The sequence below is a fragment of the Balaenoptera borealis genome (assembly GCF_965194805.1).
Source record: "Balaenoptera borealis genome assembly, chromosome: 20".
NCBI classification, from domain to species: domain Eukaryota; kingdom Metazoa; phylum Chordata; class Mammalia; order Artiodactyla; family Balaenopteridae; genus Balaenoptera; species Balaenoptera borealis.
Genome location: NC_138879.1, coordinates 52,476,095 through 52,491,476, shown reverse-complemented (window position 1 = coordinate 52,491,476; position 15,382 = coordinate 52,476,095). Strand labels below are relative to the sequence as shown.

The following is a 15,382-nucleotide window of genomic DNA, read 5'->3' as shown; positions in this document are numbered from 1 at the left end:
GTGTTTGGGGCTCGTGGTTACTGAGGGAGAAGACCTCTCTTGGTCAGTGACTAGGAAACCTTGTGTTTTAGGCTCCCCAAATTGAGCCTTGGATTCTGACGGTGCCCTCCTTCATAGGCCTCTAATTTTCTCGAGGTGTCTCCACTTAATTTTCTTGCCCATGGACTTAGGCCTAGTTCACTGTGGAGACAGACCCCTGGGAAAAAGGAATGTAAGAATTCCTGGTCCAGCATGCATTGGTCTAATCTGTGAGCGTGTCTCTGGTGTCCTATCTTTCTGTCCTATTATTCTGGCTCCTAGTTTCAGCCTGGACTTAAGCTGTGTCCATGATAGCACTGGCCGCTGAAAGCAATTTCCTTCCCCTCATAATTTCTCATTGCCCTGCCCTAGCCCAGCTGGAGTTTCCTCTGGACTTGATTTTCAGTCCTGATAACTCTTCTGTATACACACATAAGCTGCGAGATTGCAAAGTGTTTTCCCTGCCACCACTTGTGTGTCTGAGGTGGGCAACACTAATATGTCCCTTCCCTGAGTCAGATGTCCATCCCTGGGTCACTACAGGCACACTATCGGTGTGTTCTTGTCTAACATCACCACCACCGATTCCAAGGAGATACGTCCCAGCGGGAGAGCCCATTTCCAACACCTCTCTGGCTCAGCTCTGACCTTGGACAAGTCATGTGCAACCTTTCTAGGCTTGCAGTCTCACCTCTAAAATGAAGTTATAATTGCATGCAAGAACCCTTCTAGATTTAAATGACCAGGGCTCCTCTACTCCCAAGTGAGATGTAGAGTCCCCTATTTCTCCGCATGCCCTAGTGTATGTCCCTCATTATTATTGTTTGCTATTCAGATCCATCCTATTAGGCCTCTGTTTTAACCCCAAGGAGTGTTTGTGCGGTTGACCTGGCCTTGTAAAGACACAGAATAGTTTATCTGCATAGAAACTACAACTTCCATCAGGCACTACTTGAACGGAACCGGAAAGGATGTGGCGGCGTGGCCCCAACGCCCTGGTAGTTTTGAAGACAAACTACAACTCCCAGGATAGCCGCGAGATCTCTGCAGAGCGAAAGGATGGACTGAACTCTGACTGGAGGCCGGGCTGGTCCGGAACCACCCCGACAGCCTCCAGAAAGGGGCGTGGTTATAATTTAGGGGCGTGGCCTTGCAGGCAGCAGGAAGAAGTTACCTGTTGAATCTTCCTATCCATTCTCTTCCCAGCCTTTGTAGCTACCCCTAAGAGGGAAGCCGTAAACCACTAGCCTCTTCTGAAAAAGAGGTAAGGGGACGTAGACAAGGGGCAGCGAAGGAGGCTACTGCATTCCTTAGGAGGGGCCAAACAGCTACTTTCTACCTGCTGAGTCAGGTGAACCGTTCCATGGGGGCGGGGACCAGCATATGAGAAAAGGGCAAGGACGGAGGAGGTGTTTATTTGTTCCCTTTCAAGACTAAATTTAGGGCCCTTCGTCTGCAGACCCATTGGCGGACTGTGCCTTGGGAACCCTCTTGGCCTCTGGAAGAGAAAAGAACGGGGGCCAGTTTTCCGCAGCAAAAGGAACGGCCCGTCTGGGCTTCCTCCCGTCTGTGTATTTCCTAGCCCCCAAACGACAGAGCCATATGGCTTCCGCGGTCTGGGGGAGTGCTCCCTGGTGGGGCCCACCGCCCCCAGCCCCAGCCCGGCCGCTCACGGACATCGACTTCTGCTCTGGGGCGCAGCTGCAAGAACTAACCCAGCTGATCCAGGAGCTGGGTGTGCAGGAGAGCTGGAGTGAAGGTCCCAAGCCAGGACCAGATCTCCTCCAGGCCAAGGACTTTGTTTTCTCTTTGCTTGGTAAGTAACCCTCCCAGCCTTCGGGAACTTGCAGCTCTCAGCTCCGCCTCACCCCGCCCCGGCTCTGGATCACGCCTTTACGATCCCTTCTCTTTCCTTAGGTCTCGTTCACCGCCGGGACCTTCGCTTTCCTCCTCAGGCAGAGCTCTTGCTGCTTCGTGGCGGGATTCGCGAGGGCTCCCTGGATCTGGGGCCTGCGCCTCTAGGTCCCTACGCTCGGGGACCTCACTACGACGCCAGCTTCACCCTCCTGGTGCCCGTGCTTTCGCTAGATGGCACTGGGCAGGAGCTGCAACCGGACGTGGGATCCTGTTACGCATGGCTCTTCCTCCCAGAGCAAGTACGCGGAACCTCGGTCCGGGAGGCATGGCAGGATTGCCTAGGACCCCCAGTCCCAGGAGGACGTGATTCGATCCACCCAGCCCAAAGCAAACAAACTCCCAAGGATCCGCAAATCTCCGTGGACCAGCTGCACGGTGACGTCACTGAGCCTGAGGCACACGAGTCTTTGGAAAAATCACCTAGTAATGTTTCAGTGCCAGAATTGCCTCAACAAGACGTAACCGATGTTGACTTTCCCTCACCACTGAAAAAAACGAATGGTGACGTCACCAAAGCAGCCGACGTTAGCCCAGTGCCACAGCCGTCGGAGGCTCGGGAGGCATGGCCCACATTGTGCCCCGCCCAGGTGGCTGCCTGGTTCTTTGCTTCGCTGGCTGCGGTCGCTGAGTCCCTGTTTCCGGTCCCGGGTGCCCCGCGCTTGGTCCACGCAGCCCGCCACGCGGGGGTCACCACCATCCTCCTGGCTACGCCTGGGCCCCCGCGCCGCCTCCTGCTTTTCGACTTGATCCCCGTGGTGTCCGTGGCCGGCTGGCCCCAGGAGGCTCGGAGCCACTCGTGGGCCGGCCCGCTGGCCTCGGAGTCGTCTTCCTTCTACCTGGTGCCCGGCGGCGGCGGCACAGAGCGGCCGGGCGCCTCCGGATGGCAGCTCTGCTTCGCCCGCCAAGAGCTGGCGCTCAAGACGCGCATACCCGTTCCCCTGCTGCAAGCGCACGCGGCGGCCCAGGCGCTGCTGCGCCCGCTGGTGGCCGGGACTAGGGTCGCGGCGCCCTATCTCCTGTGGACGTTGCTCTACTGGGCGTGCGAGCGGCTGCCCGCGCTCTATCTGGCGCGACCCGAGAATGCGGGCGCCTGCTGCCTCGGGCTGCTGGATGAGCTGGGCCGGGTGCTCGAGGCCGGGACTCTGCCCCACTATTTTCTGAGTGGCCAAAAGCTCGGTGCGGGGGACGGCGCCACTTCGCTGCTCGGGGCGTTGGCCCTGCTTCGCAGGGACCCTGCCCGCGCCCTGCGAGCCGCTGTGGAAGAGGCCAAGGCTGCACGCAAGGGGGGCGGCTTAGCCGGCGTGGGAGGCGGGGCCCATTAAAGACGCTGTTCCTACTAACCTGGAATGTGCTTCTGTTGGCCAGCGGGATGTGGAGGGGACTGCTCTCCCCTCACCTGGGAGACAGGCTGAGCGCCTTGGGCCCGAAGAACCCGTTCTAGAAGGCCTCCTCGCCGGTTCCTCCGCTTCCTCCCACCCTCCTCCCGCCGCATCCCTGGCACAGGTCGTTCCATTCTGGCCTCTCCACTTTCCAAATCTGTGGCCAGCACCCCTCCTGCTCCCGTGCAGCCTCTGGCATCCATCTCCCGCCAGTTCTTATGGTCTTTTCTCTTAGGAGTCAATAGGGATGGGGGTAACATATCTGCTGAAAAAACGTGTAAAGGAGAAAGGTATGGAGACCAGGGACTGACCAATTTGTCTCACACAAAAGCAGAGATATTAAGGAGGCCGGATTTCACCCCAGGCTAGACCTCACCACCACCGCTATCTCTTCAGTTATTCCCCCCACCTTCCTCATCCAGTTCTGTCCTCCATCCCGGGCAGTAGGGTCCCTTTCTCCATTCTCGGGGCATCTGCCATTCCATCTATCTAAGCCCAACCTCTCCCCCCATCCAGAGTTCCATTCAGTGGAGTCGCCTCCTTGTCCCTCCTCCTCTGAACCCCGAGACATGCGAGACATGTCCGCCGCCCCCCTCCCTCCATCCCTTTGGGCCCTTCCCCCCGCCTCCCCCCACCGCTACCAGCCACAACAACACACTCCCCAATCCCCACTCCACCACTCGGGTATAGGGGGAAGCTCGGGGAGGCCCCCCTCCCCGGCCCTCCCCGCCCACTCAGAAGGCAGGGAGGAGGACTTGGCGACAGGCTTTTGTCGTGTGGGGCTGTCACAGGTCGAGGAGCTTTAGGTGGACATGGGGTTCCTCGCCGGGATGTGTGCGCTTCTCCTGCGCGGAGTGGCCCGTTCTCTTCTCCGGACCTGGGCCTTTGAACAACTGGGGGCGTGTTTTTTCCCCTCCGTCGTCTGGACACCCGTCTTCGATGTGTGGAGACGTGGAAGTATTTTCCCACGTGGAGGTGTGCTTTCTCACGAGGGGGTGTGTTTTCCCATGTGCAGGGTGAGGTTTTTTTGCCGCCCTGGACACATGTTGGCTCCCTCAAAGAATTTCTGCGGGGATTTGTGCCCCAGAATCCTGTTCCCTCATGCCTTCTCCCACCTCCTCCCTCCTCCCACCCCCTGGAGACCCTGGAAGTGGTGTGTTCACAAACAGCGACCCTTGGCCACCGGACGACGCAGGGTGGTGCCTGGGAAGTAGCGAGGAAATCACAGCCCCCCTGCCCTGCCCCCAGCCGTCCCGCCCCGGCGAAGCATGTGTATCCCCCGTGGCACAAGTGAGGTGAAGCACGGTCTCCCCCGGCAGGGCTCGCCTTCCACAGATGACAGGCACACATTCCCTGCCGCGGGGAAGGGAGGAGATCCTGCATCCCTGTGCTGCCTGGGAACTTGTCTTCCCCTGGGTCCAGGATGCATTTCTGAGTGGAAACATGTTCTTGCATGTGGATGTATGTTTTCCCATGCAGCCGGCCCCTTTCTCTCCAGCACTTCCCTGCATCTTAGGGCCTCAGGCCCAGCACTTAACTTCTCACACAGCCGGTGTGAAAGGACTTCAAACTGACAGAAGCTGAGGGGGAGGGACAAACCCTGAGGAGATGAGCAGACCCTAAGCTCTGCCCTTCCTCCCCCTCGAGTTCGGGGGGTGGGGGGCTGCGTGGCACCTGCCACCTGCCACCCACAGAGGCCGTGCATGTTTGACCACAGCCCTCACCGCGGTCTGAGGGCAGCCCTTCTTCCCTCCGTCCTCAGACCGTCGCTCATCCGTGCCAAACGGGTGAGGTGGGTTTGAGGGGCGAAGACCCCCCGAAACGTGCCAAGGATTCCTCAGTCCTGGGCCAGGGCAGGTAGGATACAGGAGAGGGGGAGGTGGCAGCTAAAGGGGTCCCACCTGCGTCCCTCTTCTCACCATGTCTCTTCCCTCCCTCTCTGCCCCTGTTTTCCCTCCCCCCTTCACTGTCCCCCTCTGAAGCCATCCCTTCCTGGTCTCAAACCAGCTTCTCCCCTCAGCTGCCCACCCCCTCCTTTGACCTGCCCCCTCGTCCCTGGGCCACCAGGGCTGAAGGAAAGGAGCAGTGGAGGGGGGAGGGGAGGAGAGCAGGGGAGAAAGGCTTTCCCGGACAGGTTGGGGGAGAGAACGGGGTCAGCTGTACTGAGGAACAGATGGAGGGGGCAGTGGGGGATGGCGCTGGGGCAGACACCAGCAGGAAGAATTTGATTTGAAGGGATGTGTGTAAGGTGACTGCCCAAAGAGAAACGGTTTGGGCCTCTGGGGAAAGGAACAATGTCGGGAAGGGTTTCAAGGGACACCAGACGAGAAGGAGCCAATCCTTGTCTGCTGGCATTTTGTGGGTTCATTAGTGCCAAATTTGAATGGGGGGTGGAGTGCTGTCTTCCACGGACACCCAAATCCAGAATCCCTGGTCTTGGCTCCCCAGAACTTTGCCTCCTGACTGTCCCTTCTGCCCCCACCTCCACCCATGGAAACTTAGTTCTTTTCCCACCCCTTCCCCTGCCTGGTCTAGCTCCTTTCCAAACAGCCCTGCCCTCTAAATGCTAGGGACCTGGGCCCTGAACCCTGTAGACAGATGCCCCCCAAACTGGGGCATGGGAGGGGGGCTGGGGGACCCCATGATTCAGCCACGGACTCCAATGCCCAGCCCCTGTCCCCAGAACAACTCCTTGACAATCCCATGTCCCCACCCCAACCCTTCGCGGCTCTGTACACATTTTTAAACCTGGCAAAAGATGAAGAGAATATTGTAAATATAAAAGTTTAACTGTTGGTTTTGCCTGCTGTTATGTTGGGAGGTAGGGGTGGGGCTCTAAAGAAACAAACCTTGGAGAAGGGACTCTGCCAGTGAGGGAGGAGGAGGGGGTCCGAGCCCACAGCCCTTTCCAGTGAACAGCTCTGAGGTCAGAGAGAAAGGGGGAGTGGGTGCTGGGGTGAGGTGGTCATTGGTAATGGGGTTGTTTGGGGAGTTAAGATCAGGACCGGTGTCTGTGCAGAGGTCAGAGCCTGGCGTAGAGGACCAGGCAGGGGCTGATGGGGACAGACACCGAACAGGCCAGAGGGCCTATGGGCTGGTGCAGGTGGCTGGCTACAGGAGAGACACGCAAGGTGAAGGGTTTGGCCTCTGCTAAGCCCTGGCCCAGGCTGGAGGGTCAAACACAGGCCCAGGACTCTCCCTCTTGGCACATTGTGAGGGAGAGCCCCACATCATTGTGACCCGCTTACCCCCAGGAGCCTCTGGGACAGGAAGGCGGCCGGTGGCACTGTGGGCACAGTGGGCTGGGGGCCTAGGAGCTCCGGTGGCCCTAGGGACTCCCATGGCCATGGCTGAGCGGCCCCGGCCCCGGTGGGGCTCGTGTCACAGCCCCAGCACCAACAACTGCCAGGACCTGGGCAACTCCATCCTGTTGCTACTGGGCCTCATCATCTGCGTTCACATTGGCATCAATACGGTGACACTGGTCAGGGTGGGGCCGGGTGGGAGGGTGCTGGCAGGATGGCTGGGGGGCAGGCCAGGTGGCTGGGGCCTGCCTGGGGTCACTGTGTCCTCCCCCACCTAGGTCTGGCGCAGACTCCGTGGCTTCTTACACCACGTGTTTCGTGTTATTTGTGAGAAAGGTAAGTGGAGGATGGGGAGGTTGGGGAATAGGAAAGGCAGAAACCAGGTGTTGTAGCCCTGACCCTAAGCGGGCCCCTTCCCCTCCCGCTCCCCCCGCTCAGACCCCATAACTACGCAGCTTCTCTTCCTGCACGCTGCCTCTCCATCCCTGGAGGAGCCAGGCTCCCCACCAGCCTCTCACCTGTCCCCGATCCACAGAAGCTTCTAAGTTATGCTCACCTGGGAAGCAGACCCAGCCCCCGAAGCAGAGCGCCCCTGCAGTCCGCCTTCGGTGCACCATGGACCCTGTGAAAATGACTGTGTCCCCCCCACCCACTCGCCGCCGTCGCCGTCGAGACTCTTCAGCACGCCGCGCCCACCGCCCTATAGCCTGGACCACTGACACTGACAGCGACGACGAGAAGCCCCCACGTCAGCAGACAACAATCTGCTCCCACAACTGGGATTGCCCCAGGGACTGGGAAGGCCTTCAGTCCACCCAGGGGTTCTGGACTCCCTGGGCCCAGGATGCTGTGGAGCCGCCTACCCAGACCATCCGCTTCCAGCAAACTGTAGAGGGAAGGCCGCTCAAAAGAGAGATGCAGTCAGAGCTGGGCCTAGAGGCCTACGTGTACCCTGTGAACCCCCCGCCCCACAGCCCTCAGGCCCTGAGCCACAAGAACAGTGGAGGGGGGCCCCAGGCAGAACAGGAGCAGTGCTCGCCAGCCCAGCCACCCATCCTGGGCCCGGCCCACGTCCCAGACATCCCCCGGCGCCACTCCTCAGGGCGCGTAGCCTATAATGCCAGAGACGTGAGGCGGCGGCTGCGGGAGCTGACCAGGGAGTTGGAGGCCCTGTCCCACTGTTACCCCCCGGTCTCTGGATCCAGCACGGCTGAGGGGACGGGAAAGGCCTGGGTATACCGTTCCCTGACAGAGAGGTGACTGGGAGAAGAATAAAAAGAAGAGAGGAGGTGGTTTGTGGTGGTGTGGGGGGTGCCAGGGCCCACACAGCACCCAGAAGCCTGGTTGCTAAGGAAATGATCTCCCTGGCAACAGGGCCTAGAGAGCCCTGAGGACCCTCATCAACCTCTTGGCCTCACCAGGCCCTGTCCTCAGCCCTTTCCCAGGCCCTTCTTGGTTCCAAGGCTCCCACCTGCCTCTACTCTGTTCTTTAGTGCCCAGGGAAGCCCCCCAAATCCCATTCCAGATCCCCAGGCAGTACTGCACTTGAGTGGAGACCCTCATCCCCATGGCCTCAGTCTCTCAGAGGTCCGGCTCCTACCAGAGCCCAGGTTTAGGCTGCAACTACAGGTGAGGTGTGGTCCCTCTGAAGCCCTGGTTTCTTTGGGGAGGGATGGCTGAGAGTGAGGGTACTCAGGCCCTCACAGTTCCCCAGTCAGAACCCGAAGCTCCTGTACACTCAAGAAGGCTTGGAGCGGAGGATAAAATATTGAGGACACTCGCAAGGGCTGCCTCCACACAGCCCTCTGTGACCTCACTCCTCTGATTAGCACTTCCATGTCACAAATGAGGAGACTGAGGCTCAGAGACGCCAAGTGACTTATTCATGGTCACACGGACACCAAGGATCAACTTCATGGCCTCAGACACTCCGTCCCCCTGCTCCCACAAGTAGATTCCCATTGCTACTGAGTCAGCCTGGCCCATCAGAGTCTCTTCCCACCTTCCTCAGTTTCCCATGTAAACTCATCAGAATATTGCATCCACTGGACAGCAGGGAAACCCAGGCCCTACCTACTTCTAGACGGTTGGGATCACACACACGCACACAACTTGGGAACAAGGAGCCAGGTCGAAGGGACTAGACGTCACCTTCCATACCAGATGGGTTCCTGGAATGTGAACAGATAGGCCTTTTATGAATCACCCTGCTTCTCTGTTCATTTTCATTTGACTAACGTTATTGATCATTTTAAGCTGATTCCATTAAGTGGGTCTATATTGAGCACCTGCTATGTGTTTGGAGTCTTGATGGAAAATGCCCACTGGCTGTTTCTATTTCTTTCTTTCTTTTTTTTCTTTTTGGCCATGCAGTGTGGTTTGCAGGATCTTAGTTCGCCAACCAGGGATTGAACCGGGGCCCTCAGCAATGAAAGCACGGAGTCCTAATCACTGGACCTCCCGGGAACTCCCTGTTCCTCTATATCTGTTGAGATGTTCATTGTGCAAACAAAATGACTTGAGGTTCCCCCGGTACCACTTTCACAGACCCCAGCAATGAACCCGGTTTATAATAGTAGATTCCTTTTGTCATATCAACAATTACATCTATTTTGTGCTTTGTGACTTTCATGTGGTTTTCTTAAGACAGCAGCTAACCGTTTTTCAACTCGGAGGGTTGGCTCAGTGGGAGGACAGTTGGTTAGGAAGGAGAGAAACCATGGTTGGGGTTGGTCTCTGGCAAAGGTGGCAAACCCTTGCTCTGAAGCGAAGGGGCCAGTGGTCTCAGTGACCACCAACACCTAAGGCTGCAACCCCTGGCCAGGAAGGGGTGGGTACAGTGGGTGCTAGAGGGGTTATGACTGGGAAATGGGCAGGACAAGGAGGGGATGGTGCAGTGGGGCGACCCCAGAGGGGACTCTTACTGTCACTCATCCATCTAGTCACCCTTGCTGCTGGCCCCAAGCAGGCGTCGGTGGGGAATCCCAACAGGCTACATAAGCTGCCATAATGTCTCGAACAATGAAATGGAGGAAATCCTTTATGCATGATTCAGTCCCTATGAAGACTGTCTCTCATCTGTAACAACCATGTTTGCAAATCAAGTTAAGCATGGCCCCATGGAGACAGAAGGACAGACTGAACTCTGGGGACTAAGCTCCATGGAGTGGGAGCCGAGGGCAGAGATGGCCACATAAAGGGCCAGCTGAGTGGATGAAAGATTGGCCACCTCTGCATTGTGACTCCCTGCTATGTGCCTCATTATGACCATGCTCCCTCACCTGTTGGTGGGTGACCCCAGGTCCTGGCATGAGTGCAGTGTGGGTAAGGGCCGGTGGGGGGGGGGGGCGGCCCAGGTGGCCCTAGGAGCCCCCACCATGGAAAACCAGCTCTGGTATGACAACCTGGGGTGCTGCCATCAATACCAAGAAAGTACCCAGAATGTGGAGGACTTCCTACTCCTGCTGCTGGGCCTTGTCATTCTTGTCAACATTGGGATCAACATGGCAGCTATGGTCAGCGATGGTTGGGGACCACCAGTAGGGGTGAAGAGGGCTGAGGGTGGGAACCAGCTGCAGCCTGCACCTCCGTCTGCAGGAATGGTCTTGGCTGGGACGGGGGTGAGGGTAGAGAGCCTGGCCTTCATTTTCACACACCTCCCCCCAGATATGGCATGGGCTCCAGAATGCCTTAGACAAGACCATCTATTGGATTAATCAGAAAAGTAAGTACGGAAGACAGGTAGGGGGCACCCCGCCCCCGCCATTCCCAGGGCCCTAGAAACCCAGGCCCCCAGGTTCCCAACCCTGAACTCTTCTGACAGTTGCCCTGCCCTCACGGACTCTCGCCTCCCCCAGATGAAATCTCGCAGGCTTGTGAAAGTTCCCCCAAATATCCTCCAGCCAAGGCCCGAGACATCCACATCCACTGCACCCTGGACCCTGTGGAAGTGAAAATGGCCCGGCCCACTTGCTACTCCTCGTCCTCCTACCATCATCTCCACAACCGTAGCCGCAGCTGCAGCCGCCGCCCCTGCAGCCACCAGCGGAGACCGAAGAACCGCAGACAATTCCCCTACAGCCGCTCAGTCTTCCATAGGCTGCCTCGCAGCCACAGGATGTCACAGCTGCGGCTGATGCGCTCCTTTGATCGGGAGGACCCGGACTCCTACCTGGAGGAGGGGGATGACCTTTCCTTCCCACAACCCAAGCACCCGCGGGGGTGCTGGGGAGGGCTCTACCAGCGGATGGGCCTGCCCTCCAACGTGGGCCTCTGGGGCCGCCAGGGTGGGATCCTGGCCAGCCTGCCACCACCCTGTCTCTACCTGTCGCCCGAGCCACGCCGCATGCCCAAGCGTGTGGAGGCCAAGTCCGAGCTAAGGCTGCAGTCCCTCGGGGCCCCCTGCTCACCATCCCGCATCTGGGGCAACGTGGAGGCTGACCAGTGGCCCTCGTCTCCACCACCTCCCCGACGGCTGCCCCCTAACCCCTCGTGGGTCCCTGGGGGGCACAGCACTTACCCCTCAAGGGGCCAGCTCCCGTATGACTCCTGGAATCAGCGGCGGCGTGGTCTGGAAGGCTCTGAGCCTCCATCCGCTCTGGAGCCTCGGGGCTGCCGGCCCGAAGCCCGGCAGCGCAACTCCCGCCAGGCCCACAGACGGAGCCTCCCCAGCAGTGCTCACAGCCAGCCCAACGGCAGCCCGCACCCCTCCACGGAACACTTGAACTATTCCCGGGATGCCCACGAGGTACGGCGCCGGGCGGCCGAATGGGCCGAGATGCTGCCCGTGCGGCGCCCTCTGACCACCTCCGCCTCCCTCACGGTGCTGGCCGAGGCCTCGTACCGGCGGGCCCCGGCTCCCAGCTCAGCCCTGCTCGTCCGCTCCTCCCAGCCCCTGCCCGACGTCCAGGCTACCGAGCACCTTCCGCCCCGGCCCACCTTCATGCCACTCAGCCGGGACCCGGGGGGCAATGCCAGCTACCAGGTGTATGACAGCCTGGAGCTGAAGCGGCAAGTGCAGGAGAGCCGAGCGCGGGCCAACTCGCTGCCACCTTCCACCTCGGCCTCGAGGCCCCCTCTGCACGGGCGCCAGACTGGGAAAATGAACTGACCAGCAGCAAACGGGGGCGGGGGCGGGGGGCGGCAGGGCATGGAGAGAGGAATAAAGAGCGCCAGAGTCCAGGAAACATTGGTGGTCTGTGGCTTGGAAGCGCCACTCCTTCTGCCAGCCTGGGTCCCTGCCCTTGGCTTCCTGCAATAAGAAGCCAGTGTCCTCTTCTTGGCCTGAGGGTCCCCTTGGTTTAGTGGCCACAGTCCTGCCAGCAAGCCCCTCCTGGTCCTATACCATGCACTAAGGAGATCTGCCGCTGCAGACTCCAAACCACTGGTCTCTAGGCACCTCCTCTGTGTCTCAGCTGTCCCTGTCCCCAGAGAGCCTCATACAAGAAGCTGCTTCCAAACTGGGAGGTTCCACATCTGGGCAGGTCCAGCTCCACGCCCAGTGAAGGGCATGAAGAAGGCTGAGGCTCTGGACTCCAGCCAGGCCTTCCCCAGGGCTCTGAGGCCAAGGTCTTCCTAGTCTCAGGAGCGGCCAGGAGATGGAATGTGTCATTTGAACAAGTGAGCCAGAGGGTGGTGAGTGAATGATTGACCACTCGAGGGGAGGTAGGCCGGCCTCCGGGCCCTGTTTGACTGTCCAGGCTCAGCTTACCTGATTACCTGGTTACCAGCGAATGCCACCCTGGGCCCTCCTTTTCCTCCCCCTCCCTCATTGTGACCCCAACCACCTGCCCCATTATGACCCAGTCCTTCTCCCCCTCTGGCTCCCAGTGAGTATGTGGAGGCCAGGGGGCCCAGGCAGTCCTGAGACCTGCGGCCATGTGTGAGCAAACCCACTACCGAGCCCAGCCGTGCTCTGGCACCAACCCCAGGAAATGCCAGGACCTAGGAGACTCAATTCTTCTGATCCTGGGCAGCTTCATCTTGCTCAACGTGGGGATCAACGTGGTGACTCTGGTCAGGGCAGGATCTGGGCAGTGGGGTTAGGGGAGCCCTGGGGTCTTGAAGGGGCTGAGGTGGGAGGGCTGCTGGGGTGTGGCCGGACAAGGGTTGGATTTCAGGGCTCACCCTGCTCCCGGCCTCCCCTCCTCCCCTGCTTCCCTCAGCTCTGGAGGCATCTGAAGAGCTCCTTGCGGACACTCTTCCGTCACGTTTTCCCCAAAGGTGAGTGGGCGCCAGCGTGGGCTCAGGGGATGTGGGCCTGTCCCCTTTCTTCTATCCCTGCCTCGATTCTCAGCCCCTCAGGAACCCAGGCCCTGTCCCATCTCGCCTTTCCCCGCAGACAAGCAAGCCAGCTGTGTAGGCAGCCATCGCATGTGCGTGCGCTGCTCCGTGGATCCCAAGAACCTGTGCTCAAGAGTTCCTTCCCGCTTCCGCCATCGCCCAAGCTTCCTGCTCGGGCACCCAAACCACCTTGACTCGTGGATACCAGTCACAAAAAATGAGAAGGCTTCTGGGTGCTGCTGGAGGCCGCCTCAGTGTGGACGGGCTGGGGCTCCCATGGAGGCTCCACGGGGACTGTGGAAGGAGGGGGTAGTGGGCGCTGGCGAGGCCCCTCCGGTCACAGCCTTAACGTCCCGAGCCACCTTTTGCTCCAGGCAAGAGACATCTTCCAAGCTCCGCAGGATGAGCAAGGTGGACGTGCTTCCACTCCGCCTGCCCCAAGAGAGCAAGACGAAGACCCCAGACTATGACCCAGCCCAGGCCCCAGCCCGGGCCCAGACCCGCCCCCCAGTTCAGCCCCCTGCGCATGCTCCTGCCAAGGCCCAGACCTTCTCCTCAGCCCACCCCCCTGAGCACACCCCCCCCCAGGCCGAGAGCTGCTCCCGAGGCCACGCCCATGAGCACACTTCCGCCCAGGCCCAGGCCTTCTCCCCAGTGGACCCTACTGGGCGCACACCTGCCAAGGCCCAGAACTTCTCCTCAACCCACCCCTCTGAGCACGCCCCACCTCAGGCCCAGACATGCTCCACGTTCCACCCCCCTGAGCACACCACCCCCCAGGCCCAGACCCCCTCCCCAGCCCTCACCCCTAGGGGCAGCCCTGCCCAGGTCCATGGCCCTGAGCATACCTCAGCCCATACCCCAGCCCCGGCCCAAGCCCAGGCCCCCTCAAATGCCTCAGCCCAGTCCCTGGGCCACACTTCTGTCTGCACCCTGACCCATGCTCATCTGACCTATACCCATGCCAACACTCTGGTCCCTCCCCCACCTTCGGCCCCAGTCCCTCCCCCAACTTCTGCCCCTGCTACTACTCCTGCCCTAGCCCCTACACCAGCCCCTGTCCCGATCTCTGCCACAACCTCTGTCCCAGCGCTGGTCATGGCCCTGACGACCACTCCAGTCCCTTCCACCACCCCTACCCCCATCCTAGCTTCTATTCCCTCTACCTTGTCTGCCTTCAGCCAAGGCCTCTCCTCCGGCCAGGTGGTCTACGATGCCCGCAGGGTAAAGCAGAACGTGGTCCATGTGTGTCCCCCTCAGAACTCTGGGTACTCCAGAAAGGACTTGGGTACCGTCTCCAGGCCCCAAGAGGGGCATGGTCTGGTGAGCTCTGGTACAGCTGAGCAAACACTGAAGCAATGTAGTGGGGACAGTGCCAAGCCCTCCACAGGATCCATACTGGGTTACCTGGAGTTGGGGAATATGGAATGGAAGATCTCAAATGATGCCAAAGACAAATTTGTGCAGTCCAAGACCTTCCCTTACTGCAGCTTCCATCCTTGCAGTTCTGAGAAGAGAAACACGGACCCCCAGGCTCCAGTCTACCCCAAATTCCTGGTGTACTCCAAGGATGCTGCACCTTCTCAACCTTGCTTCCATTCTCCAACCAGTGCCCAGAGCTCACCATGCGCCATGCCTCCACCATGCACTCTTTCTCTGCCTCTTGTTTCTCCCAGATCCTTTGTCCTTCATCAACACAGCAACCACCAGAAGCCCTCCGCCTTAATACAACCCCCCACCTTTCCCCCAACCTCCAAGTCTCCTCCGTCTGTCCTCTCTTCCCAGGGCCCCATCCCTCCCCAGTTATCCACGACGTCCCAAACCCCAAACCAGCCCCAACCCCCTGAACTTCGTGAGAGTCTAGACCTCAACCAAGGCTCTGTCCTCCAAAGGACCCCAGGCCCTGCAAAAGATTCCAGAAACCCAGGCCTTACCCCAAATCCAGGCCTCCACAAGAACCCTCTAGGAACCGACTCTATCCAACCTTTGGGCCCACATCAGACCCGAAAGTCATTTATATGTGAGGCAGGTCCTCGAAAGGAGGATGCAGGGCAGCACATTCCATGGACTTCTGTCCCACCCAGTCAGAACTCCTGCTCTCCCAAGGCTCAGGTGACCTCCAATGACCTGCAAACCTTCTCAGAGGTACCTGTGCTGATTGAGCTGCAATCATCCTCCCGGCGAGCAGGCGGCCAAGACTGGGTGTACCACCCCATGGATACAGTTCCTCCAGCCTGCCAGAACTATCGCCAGATGTCTACGCCTCCCAAGACCAGCTGGAAGCCCTACTGTCCTGGGTCAGGCACCCGGCTAGGGCATGTGGTCTTTGACGCCCGCCAGAGACAGTTCAGAGCGGGCAGGGACAAATGCGAAGCTCTGTCTCCCAGGCGCCTTCACCGAGAGACATCCAACAACTCACCGGAGACCATCAAGGAGTGGGGATATCAGGGGACAGATATGCATGAGGAATAAAGAGACAAG

At 59.5% G+C, this 15,382-nt stretch overlaps 4 protein-coding genes across 4 annotated transcripts; all 4 read left to right on the top strand.

The window, feature by feature from the left end:
- The first annotated feature begins 855 nt into the window (after nucleotides 1–855).
- On the top strand, nucleotides 856–6,109 carry LOC309618530 (transmembrane protein 102-like). Its single transcript, XM_082372428.1, has 3 exons — nucleotides 856–1,282; nucleotides 1,478–1,834; nucleotides 1,936–6,109. The coding sequence occupies exons 2-3, from the start codon at nucleotides 1,621–1,623 to the stop codon at nucleotides 3,255–3,257; spliced, it is 1,536 nt and encodes a 511-aa protein (XP_082228554.1). The 5' UTR covers nucleotides 856–1,282; nucleotides 1,478–1,620; the 3' UTR covers nucleotides 3,258–6,109.
- Nucleotides 6,110–6,247: 138 nt separating this feature from the next.
- Nucleotides 6,248–9,244, top strand: LOC309618543 (spermatid maturation protein 1-like). The gene is made up of 3 exons (XM_082372464.1): nucleotides 6,248–6,798; nucleotides 6,898–6,955; nucleotides 7,155–9,244. Exons 1-3 carry the CDS (start codon nucleotides 6,655–6,657, stop codon nucleotides 7,877–7,879), a joined length of 927 nt encoding a protein of 308 aa, XP_082228590.1. The 5' UTR covers nucleotides 6,248–6,654; the 3' UTR covers nucleotides 7,880–9,244.
- Nucleotides 9,245–9,472: 228 nt separating this feature from the next.
- Nucleotides 9,473–11,931, top strand: LOC309618564 (uncharacterized protein SPEM2-like). Its single transcript, XM_082372504.1, has 3 exons — nucleotides 9,473–10,134; nucleotides 10,286–10,343; nucleotides 10,477–11,931. The coding sequence occupies exons 1-3, from the start codon at nucleotides 9,871–9,873 to the stop codon at nucleotides 11,727–11,729; spliced, it is 1,575 nt and encodes a 524-aa protein (XP_082228630.1). The 5' UTR covers nucleotides 9,473–9,870; the 3' UTR covers nucleotides 11,730–11,931.
- A 418-nt stretch (nucleotides 11,932–12,349) lies between these two features.
- LOC309618219 (uncharacterized protein SPEM3-like) lies at nucleotides 12,350–15,373 on the top strand (the record flags this gene model as incomplete). The annotated part of the gene is made up of 3 exons (XM_082371650.1): nucleotides 12,350–12,634; nucleotides 12,784–12,841; nucleotides 12,960–15,373. The coding sequence occupies exons 1-3, from the start codon at nucleotides 12,497–12,499 to the stop codon at nucleotides 15,371–15,373; spliced, it is 2,610 nt and encodes an 869-aa protein (XP_082227776.1). The 5' UTR covers nucleotides 12,350–12,496.
- Nucleotides 15,374–15,382: the final 9 nt, after the last annotated feature.